Source organism: Helianthus annuus, chromosome 10, assembly GCF_002127325.2.
Source record: "Helianthus annuus cultivar XRQ/B chromosome 10, HanXRQr2.0-SUNRISE, whole genome shotgun sequence".
Classification (NCBI taxonomy): domain Eukaryota; kingdom Viridiplantae; phylum Streptophyta; class Magnoliopsida; order Asterales; family Asteraceae; genus Helianthus; species Helianthus annuus.
This window is the reverse complement of record NC_035442.2, coordinates 57,264,026-57,275,000: the sequence shown is the minus strand read 5'-3', so window position 1 is coordinate 57,275,000 and position 10,975 is coordinate 57,264,026. Positions and strand designations below refer to the sequence as shown.

At 35.1% G+C, this 10,975-nt stretch overlaps 1 protein-coding gene across 1 annotated transcript; it reads left to right on the top strand.

Annotated features, from left to right (window-relative positions):
• Positions 1 to 726: 726 nt before the first annotated feature.
• On the top strand, positions 727 to 10,645 carry LOC110881799 (gelsolin-related protein of 125 kDa-like). Its single transcript, XM_022129951.1, has 6 exons — positions 727 to 835; positions 6,653 to 6,825; positions 7,132 to 7,267; positions 7,892 to 8,187; positions 8,395 to 8,559; positions 10,562 to 10,645. The coding sequence occupies exons 1-6, from the start codon at positions 727 to 729 to the stop codon at positions 10,643 to 10,645; spliced, it is 963 nt and encodes a 320-aa protein (XP_021985643.1).
• The last annotated feature ends 330 nt before the right edge of the window (positions 10,646 to 10,975 follow it).

Below are 10,975 nucleotides of genomic sequence, written 5' to 3'. Positions count from 1 at the left end.
AAGCCCAAAACAAAGCAACCAAACCAACAAAAAACAGTTACTATTCAGATCAAAAAGCACCAAACAAGGCAACCAAACCAACAAAAAAACAGTTACTGTTCAGATCAAAAATCCCCAAACCAACAAACACATTTTTTTAACACAAAAATAACTAATCCATGGATCAAAATCAAACGAGTTTGAAACCAAAACAAGTAATCCATGAATCAAAATCAAAATTTATAAACACCAGGAGAATGAAAACCAAACTAAAATCAATAGTATTGAAATTTATTACCTATAAACGTCATTTTTTTTTGAAATAATAATCAATGGTATTGAAAAATAATTAATCTTTTGGCAACATTCTTAATTCTGGAAAAAATAAAACCAATTGTAAAGAACGAAAATCAAAGTAAATGACAATTAAAAATCAAAACCAACTTATTATTGACAGGATCATGATTCTTCGACAGTATCTTGGTTCTTCAATTTCTTTTAAGAAATTAACATGTAAAGTTGAATTAGGGGTGTAAAAAAGAAAAAAAAAACTCGAACCTATCAAAAAAAAGGATGAAAAACCTTGATCATCCATTTCCTCGTCAGTATGGAACTCGTTGTGAATGACGTTCCCGTCAGTGGGGATCTTTAACTGGAGGTTTTGAAATGGTGGATCTTGAAACCGAAATGAAGTTCATGGAAATGGATCTTGGGTAGAACTTGAAACAGATATGAAGTTAATGGAAAATGGAGGTTTTGAAAGGGTGGATCTTGAAACACAGAGATGAAGTTAATGAAAAAATGGAGGTTTTGAATGGTGGATCTTGGGTTTTGAAAGTAGATTTGGATGTGATGGGTATTAATTATTGTCAAATCAAATAGGGGAAGATATCTAAGATAGATGTGAAAATACCATAATGCCCTCAAGGACAAAAAGAATATGATATTTACTATGGACACGTGGCAAAATCTAGACCATGCATTGGGTTTGCAAAGTTTTCTAAAATTCAAGGGTTTCTTATAGAGCATTATCCTATATACATATACATATATACATATATATACACACATACACACACACACACACACACATATATATATATATATATATATATATATATATGGTAGGGTTCATGCGAAAACCACATTTATCGCGAGAACATCGAGAACCAGTGTGAACATAGCCAAAATAAACTCACCCCACCACCACCCAAAAACCTAAACACCCACCCCACCACAACCCAAAAACCTAAACACCCCCCTCCCCACCCAAAAAAAACTATACCCCACCAAACCCCCACCCCCCAAAACCTAAACCCGCACCCACCCCGCCTTACCCAAGCTAAATGATAAAAACTAAACCCTAAAGCTAAACCCCAAAATTAAATGCTAAAATTGTTTTTTAACAAATAAATCGGCACTTATAATAAAATTATAATTAAAATGTTGCGAATTTAAAAGAAAATTGTGTGTTTTTAAGCTTTTTAAGTAGTTTGGTTGTGCTCACATTGGTTCTCATGGTTTTCGCAATAAAAGGTGGTTCCAGATGGATCCTTACCCTATATATACATAACTAGTTTTTGCCCAGCCCGCGTTGCGGGGCTCTAAGTCGAATGTTTCTCTCTCGTAACATGTACGTCTGTATTTCGATTACTTGTACATACTACTCATAACACGATCTCAAAAAATTACATCGAGTCAACCAATTAAAACAAAACACTACCAAATTTTTGCTAAAAAAAACTAAAACGGTGGAAATATTATAATTTTACCATTTAAAAATTGAATTTGTAAATACAAATGAGCATGTGTCAGGCAGTCGTCTGTCGTCTGGCACGAATAAAAATTACACTGAGTCAACCGATTAAAACAAAACACTTCCATAGTTCTATCAAAAAAAGAAAAAGTAATACGAATGCATGGCCGTAATTTTACATCGGGGGCAAAATTGTAATTTGACGGGGAAAAACAAAAACGATGACAAAACTGTAAATTTTAACTGAGGGAAAAATTGTAATTTAGATGGGAGAAAAAACAAAATTAATGGCAAAACTGTAAATTTAAATGGGGTAAAATCGTACTTTTACTAGACCTGCCTGGCACTATTGGCCACCACCCATTTTAGCCAATGACAGGGAAATAGTATTCCCTACCATGGTTTTTTTTGTTATAGTAAATACATGTGTGTGTACGAATTAAAATTTTTGGGTTCTTAAGAGACTGGGTCCTGTATAATCGTCCACCTTATATATCATGGCTCAAACAGGCCTTAAATAGTAAAAAAAAACACGTAAATATTCTGAATCAAAGGAAAATCTTTAAATCAGTTTTAGATTGTTTTTTTTTATTTTTCTTGTTAAGCAATAATACATATATCGCAGCAGGGTCAGAATTTAGAGAGAACGGTAAAAAGTGTGAGAACGGTGAGAACGATTTTGGTGGTGACATGTGGCATTGATGTTAAATTACACTAAGGGGTAATATTGTCAAAAATCCCACTCACGTGAACTGGGTGTTCAAAATAAAACGCCATAAAAACACCCAATTCAGAAAAACGCCAAACACTCAAAAGCTATTTTTTAAGCTATAATTTACAACAGCTCAAAAAAACCATTTTTTAGAACGCCATAAAACACTCAAAAACTATTTTTTTGAGCTATAATTTACAACAACTCAAAAAAAACCATTTTTTTGAACGCCAAAAAAAGCTATTTTTTGAGCGATAAATTGCAACAGCTCAAAAAAAACCATTTTTTTGAGCCAGCTCCTAGTTAAAACGCCATAACAAAAAAAGCTATATTTTCATGGTCCAAAGTGTAACTCATAGTGTGAACAAGTGTAAACAAGTGTGAACACAAGTATTTAATTAGTTTTTTTGAGCCAGCTCCTAGTTAAAATGCCATAACAAAAAAAAGCTATATTTTCAGGGTCCAAAGTGTAACTTATAGTGTGAACAAGTGTGAACACAAGTATTTAATTATATACACGCAACTTTGGGGGAATGTGATTGGAAATAAAAGAATTCATACTCCAATGAAGACACACAGAGCTCTCAGTTAAAACGCCATAATAAAAAAAAACTATTTTTTGAGCTGTAATTTACAACAGCTCAAAAAAACCCATTTTTTGAGCCATCCGCCTAAATTAATATTTTTTGAGCTTAGAAAAATCATAATTTGTACTGTAAAAACACCGTAAAACACGCAGTTCAGAAAAACACCATGAAAAACTCAGTTGTAAACGCCATAAAACACTCAGTTCAAAAAAAAACGTCATGAAAATACCTAGTTAAAACGCCATAAAAACATCTAGTTCAGAAAAACGCCATGAAAATATCTAGTCTAAAGCGCCATAAAACACCCAGGTCAGACAAACGCCATAAAACCCAGTTAATTTTTTTCGAAAAGTATATCAATAGTATACTCATTGGAAAGATAAAAAAACGCTGAGTTTTGTGGTGTAATTTTTTTGAAAAATAATCACTTGTAAAAAAGTTATTGTCGTTTAAATATGATGGGGGAAAATGGCATGTGATTAGCATGTGCACCTTTGTTTGGATCTTCCTATTTTACCCCTCCTGGTAGTTCCAAGACCCCTATTATTTACAAAAATGCCACCGCATCAATCTCAGCCACAAACCACTACGATCTTGTGGCTGAGAATCGTTCTCACCGTTCTCACACTTTAAGGCGTTCTCTCTTGATCATGTTCCTATCGTAACATTATAAACGCAACCCACAAACACACGATGTGAATTAGGAAAATGATGGGCTTACTAAAGTAAAATAAAGGTCCCAAGCCCACAATTGAAACAGGCTGGGGTGCTGGACTCAACCCGTTAACTAAACAATTTATATGTGCCTTGCTTTGACTTGGAAGAACCATGCACGTATCTTTGCATGCTATTTTTCTACATGTTTATTTGTGTTACTTTATTTATTTTCAAGTGTTTGTTTACTATATTTACGTGGGTCAAATAAGAGGATAATAGGTAGTTAGCATGTTCAGATTTTCTCCTTATTTTAGGTTTAAGTAGTGGAAGTTAGTTTATTTCATTTCCTTTGTTTGTAAGACTATTTATAGCCGTATGGTCTTTGTTGAATTTATAAATGAAAAATGATAAATTAGTCTATCTTAAATCTCAAAATTCTTCTCAAGTCCTATTTATTTTTCTTTGGATCATTTGTTTACGAATTCGGTTCGTATCAACAATCAATTACCTCTGGAGGTGTACACAACCAGGTTTTTCTAATACCCAGGTTCAGGTATGTGACATCTGTGCCTCTACGGCCATCAAACAAATACCAAATCAATTAAATATTGTGTTTCAATCTTGTTATTTTTATAAATATGTGTATCGTTTGCACATATCAATTCTTATTCGATTTCGAGCTCTAAATCGCTTTCTGGAAAGTTATACGCGAACTGATGCGTAAACGTAATCAGTTTAACGCGAAAAACACTCCGGAACAGTGACATAGGCTTAACATACCTTAAATAACCTTTACATAACTTAGAAATAAGTTGTGGAGGGTTTGGTGTGTCGAAATCAAGTTTATTCGCTTACATGGACTAATTTCGACAAACTGCGAAAGTATGCCGATTCGTACTGTAACGAACATTCCGGAATATGATCATAAGTTAAACATGCCCTAAATATCCTTTACATAGCTTAGAAATAGGCTTTGAGGTTTTTGGTGCGCAAAAATAAACTTATTTGATCAACAGGGACTAAAAGCGTCAAAAAGTGCATAAGTTTGCATTTTCGTGCATATCTTAGGTTCTGAATATATCCGGACATCCAAAAATTTATGTAATCATTAAAATATTTTTTTTAGTGATTGGCATGATAAAATTCCATTCGTCACGTAATTTGGATCGCTTTTGCGTTCGTTACAATTTCCGTCGTAATTAACCGAACAACGCAACCATACGACCAAACGAACCGACATTCGAGATATCTTTGAGCACATTTCAAGTTCCCTATACTTTAACTTTATTTTAGAGCCTTGAAATGGGGTTAACGGGGCTTAAAAGTGCCAAAAATCAAGTTTTACAAGTGCAGGGACCATTTTTGAAATTTCTAGCAGATACATTGAACTTGGTCCATTTTTGAGGTTTTGATGGTTTTAACCCAAGGTTTTGCACTCTATGGGCTGGAATTTGATGGTTTTAAGTATTTCCATGGTTTTGAAAACCATGTGCCCAAGTGGAGGGCCAAGATCGAAGCACGAAATGCGAGAAACGATCCTAACGGTTTACCGAAATCTATATAAACCCAACACCTTCATTCTCATTCCTCACAATCTGATTCAAAATTTGGGGTTTAATACTTCATACCTGAACAATTTGAATCAAGATCTTCTAGCTTGGACCCTTTGTAAGTATTCTTTCGTGCTTTTATGCGTTTTAAGCGTAAAAGTCAAATAGTGTTTGACTTTCTGCTTTGACCAGTCTATGGTCAACACGAAGTTCATTTGAACTTTGTAACGTGAGTGTAATCACGATGGTTTTAGTCCCGTGTGACTAAACCTACTGATTACTGTTGGTACATTAATCCAGACTCCCCCTTTCAGTTCGTAGCTGAAACAGAAGGTTGTGTGAATCGAGTAGGTAACTCGATCGAACAGCTGTTCGATCGGCTAGAAAGTCATTCACTCGAACTGCAGCATTCATTAATAGCCATTGACTTTTGACCTTGTTCGATCGAGTAGCAGCATAACATTCATTAAACACTTTGACTTTTTGACTCTGTTCGATCGAACAGCAGCAGGTGTAGCATTTCTAGCCGAACGGCTAGCACCACCGCTACAACTAACCAATCGAACAGCATAAAAAGTTGAACCTTTGACCTGACCGATCGAACAGAAGCATCACTTACATCACTCTCAAACGTTGACTTGTTGACCTAGCCGAACGACTAGGACTCACCTCTTTAATCAACCGATCGAACAGGAAGATATTTGGCTCGAGTAGCTGTTCGATCGAACAGCAAGGCTTTATGTATTATTAAAGTGCTAACCGAACGGCCAGCATTTGTCCCTAACCGAGCAACTAACAATTTCCCAACCGAGTGAACACTACTTCCTACTCGATCAAACAGACTTTGTGTGTTATACACTATTTCTACTCGATCGAACAGAGACCTTTCCTACTCGATCGGCTAGCACTACCTCCTAACCGATCGGCTAGCATCCATTTCTTATCCGATCGGCTAGCATCCATTACTACTCGATCGGCTAGTAACCATCCCCATCCATTCGGTTGACAAAAATCAAATTGAATAAATATTTTAGAATTGATTTGAATCATAAAAATTGTTAATCATATCAAATCAATTAACTTTCAAAATTAAGTTTGTTAAAAATCTTTGAACTAATCAGTTGTTTACAAAATTCATTCAGGTGATTCGAGGTAATTCAAAGAAAAAGCATCATGGCTGAAGAATTTTATAACACGTTTTTCAATGCATTCACATCTGAATCATCCGAAGTTACAACTGTTACACCAAAAACCATCACAAAGGCAATCAATGAGAACATCAAGCATGATAACTTTTACGGAACGCATTCTAAACCACCAACGCTTGAAAGCATTGAAGATTACACTTGGTGGAAAGAAAGATTCATCAATTGGGCAAAAGCGTATGCGCATGAAAGTTGGTTTTGTCTAGAATACGGATACGAAAAGCCAAAAGATGATAAAGGTGAAGATCTACAGTTCAAAAAATTCTCCAAAGACGACAGAGCAGAATTTGCCGCCGAACAAAGGATGATCGCATTGATACAGTCAGCAATTAGAAACGATATATTTGCATTATTAAATCATAGCGGGACATCCAAATCGGTTTGGGAAGCTTTACGTATTAAAGCTGAGGGTGGCAAACAAATTAAAAAGAACAAAATCGCGCTAATTAAAAAGGAATTTGATCTTTTTGATAGTTTAAAAGGAGAATCGGTGAGGCAAATGATAGAAAGATTTTGTCACCTAAAAATTGAACTCGAAAGATTTGAAATTGCTAAAACAAGAGAAGAAATCATCGATAAAGTGATTGAAGCGTTACCACGAGTTGATCAGTGGCAAACGTTTGTGTTTATTTTGAAAAATGATGATTCGTATGATACAATTTCTCTTGATGCTTTGTTTGAAAAGATTGAAAGTCATGATCTAGAGCTGCAGAAGCAAAGCAAGATGACAGAGTCTTCACGTCAACAGAATGTCGGCTTGTATTACAAAAGCAGTGTACTTTCAGAGAAAGGCGTTGGTTCACCAAAGACAGCATTCATTGGTGAAAAGATCAATGAATCTCAAACAACGTCAACAAGTCACCATTCTGGATATCATTCATCTTCAACAACAAATTCTGAAGACACGGATGAAATTTTGTGCAACATTGCTCTTAAACTGAAGAATTCTCCAGCAATGAGTATCAATGCAGCGAAGCAGCAAATGAGCTTTCTTGCATCTGTCCTGGAATCATATGAAAGTCTGGTAGCTGGAAAAATCGGTAATTCTGAATTGACGAAAGAAGATTACGACCAGATTGATCCAGAGGAGATGGAGCTTATTGATATTCGTTGGTGTTTGGCAAGCTGCATTCGGAGAGCACAAAGATACATGGAAATTACTGGAAAACAATCTCTTGGTGGTCCATCAACAAAGCTCGGATTCGACAAGTCAAAAGTGACCTGCTTCAAATGCAAGCAAAAAGGTCATTTCAAAAGAGAGTGTAAGAATGCAGAAGTTGCTGAAAGAAATGAACGTCCTTTCAATGATGATTATTATCAAAAGGCGATCTACCATCGAAGCAGAGAAGAGCCAAAGTTGATTGAAGATAGACCAAAAACAACTTCAAGAGCTTGTCCTGTCATATATCCTGATGAAGGATATGATTGGTCTCAAATTTGTCCAGAAGAAGATCGAAATGATATTGTTCGCAAAACAGCTCATGGGAAAGCTTCGACAGCACCAAGAAAATTTGCAAATGTTGCTGAAATTAAAGAAGAAAAAGAACCTGCTAAAAACCATGAAGAAAAGGTTGAGAACAAAGAGAAAACTCGAGAAGAGATCTTGAGTGAGAAAACACATAAAGAAAGAGATGTGGTTTACAGAAGAATGGATGAGATGCAGGAAGAATATGAGAATGCTGTCAGCAACAAACGATGGGACAAGAAGAGAGAGTGTTATTACAACAGAGAAGGAGAACCAGTTGTTCCAAAGAAAGATATAATCTTTGATGATGTTCTTCTCGCTGTTCCGTTGAGAGCTGAATATTACAGAAGAGTGACGAAAGATGATGCATACGTTAAACAATACGAAAGAGATATCCGATATGCTATGCTGTCATGCTTGAGAAAAAGGGATGAAGAGAAAATGAAGAAGAATGTTGAAGAGATGGTGGTTAATCTGAAAAAGGTTGCAGAAGAAGTTGAAGAACAGCAAATTGAAGAAGAAGAAAAGAAAAATGAAAAATCAGATGTTGGTGATGTTGGCGAAGAAGTCAGTGTTGAACAAAAGCTGAATGATGCTGAGATGAAGCAGCCAGAGGCAGCTGAAAACACCGAGGTGCCTATCACTAAGGTAAATTCTGATTCTGAAGTCTTAAAACCATTTGAACAGTGCAAGATATGCATGGAACAGTGCAGAGCTTGTACTGAAAAAGATGAGCAATTCAGAACAAAAGAACTTGAATTCACAAAAATCGAAAACATTTTCAAAAATAAATGCAAAGAAATGTTAGAAAAAGAAAAGGTTTTTAAAGAAAATGATGAAAAATTTTCTGAAAGATGTAACAAATTGGAAAAAGAAAATAAAGTTTTGAAAGAAAACGTTTTGAAAATAACAAATGAATGTGAACAAAAAGAAATTGCTTGTCAAGAAATGAAAAAGGAATATGATTTAATGAAATTATCATATGAGATTATAAAAGAATCATATGAAAAGGTGAAAGACGAAATGAAATATGCTCAATCTAGAATGAATTATATGTCAGAAACAACAAAAGAGCTAAAAAGAATGTATGCTATAAAACAAGATGTTGTTAATTCCTATATTGAGGATGTTGCTAAGCTAAAGCAACAGATTGTTGATTTAGAACAGGAAAACAACAAGTTAAAAAGTTACCATGTGTCGTCATATGTGCTTGAACGAATTTTCAATATAAAACCGGGTGATGGTGAGTCTGAGCAGAACAAGAAAGGCATTGGCTCAGAGTTTCATCAAGTTCCTCCACCGGAAAAGTTTGCATTTTATGATGAGGAAAAGGTCGAAAAAGCTTTCAACATGGTAGACCAATTGCCAGACAACATTGACATAACCTATTCCAAATCTGATGATATTCATGATTCAGAGGTGGTAGGTAAAGTCGTTGAAAGCGTCTTGAACGAAGAGTCGGTTCATACAGGTAAAACTGAATCACAGGATGAAGATGAAGGAAATCTTCATGATGGATATCTGAAGAACACAAAATCCGAGAAAAATTTGAATGATGATTCAAAAGGATTGGTTTATACCATGATTGGATCAGACAAATTATTCTTAGATATTGTATTCCCGATTCAGAATGTGATTTCAGAAAAGATTGACAAAGTTTTCAAGATGGTTGAGATTGAAAAATCTGAAATTCCAAAATTTGCTAGTAAAGGTCACAAAACTTTTTATAACAAACCTGGTTACAAGAAGAAAAACATGAAGGCTGGGTTGGGTTATAGGAAGAAACAAAATTGGAATAAAAATAAAACTCCGAATTTTCAGGCAAAAATGAACTTCGTTCACGGAACAAGTTCAGAAGAAGAGAAAGAACTCAAATTTAGACAACAGTCAAATGAAGAGTTTCAGGCCCAGAAAAAGCAACAACAACAGGTCAAAGATGTTTCAAAGAAAACATGCTTTAAATGTGATCAAACAGGACATCTTGCTCGCAAATGTCCAAATCTGAAACCTGTTGGCGTTGAGACGAAAAAGAAGTCTGTTTATGTTCAAAAACAGAAATATGAAGTTGTGAATCAAAAGTCAACCAAGTTTGAATCAAAGCAAACTTGGAAGCCAAAATTGTCAAAGGCTGACTCACAACAAACTTGGAAACCAGTGACACCCGAACTTAGAACAACACAAAGTTGGAAAACAACTGTTGATGCAACAAAACCAAACCAATTTTGGAAACCAAAAGATGTTGTTCAGAGTCCAAATGTTCAAAAAGAGTCACATTTTTACAAACGTGGGACTCCAAAAGGTCAAACATGGAGTGTTAAGAAACATGTTGATTTGGTTAAAAATGAGAAACAAAAACAAATCTGGAAATCGAAAACAGAAACAGAAAGTTCAACTTATGAGGTGAAAAAGGCTGAGGAGTCAATTTCGATTGATTATGATGCAAATTTTCCACCACTTAAGGCTGAAAACTTTAAAATTCAGATTGCTAGAGTCAAGGTTACACCCAAGGCTGGTGAGGCTTGGGTGGATACAATGTTTGATTGAACAATTTGATCTGCCGGAGCTTCCTTTATCGCGAAGCATGAATCGGCATCCATCTTTAATGAAAAGGAAATTATTGGGTCGTATTTGATAAAATTTGAATGTGCAGGTGTTTCTGAAGAAAACTGAATGTCAACCAAAGGAGAAACGAAGCAGCCTGGCACCGGAGGCTGCTGATCCCTGCAACGGTTAAACAGGGAGTTTGTTTGATTTCTGTACATAAATAAACAATATTTTCAAAAACTCTAAAAATTGAAAAAAAAATTTAAAAAAAAAACAAAAATATGTTTGTCTCTAAATTTTTCATAAATACAAAAAATTCAAAAATATGTTATTTGAATTTGCCGGAACTCCCAGGTTGGTAATTGAGGAGTAGGAATCGGCATCTTTCTTGAGAAATGTTTTATCAAGGACATTAAGTTGTACTTGATTTAACTTTCGAATTAGTTGATGAAAGAACAAGGTGATGAATAAACCCCGTGTCTGAATTAAACAAAACTTATTTTCCGGAAAAACCATTTTG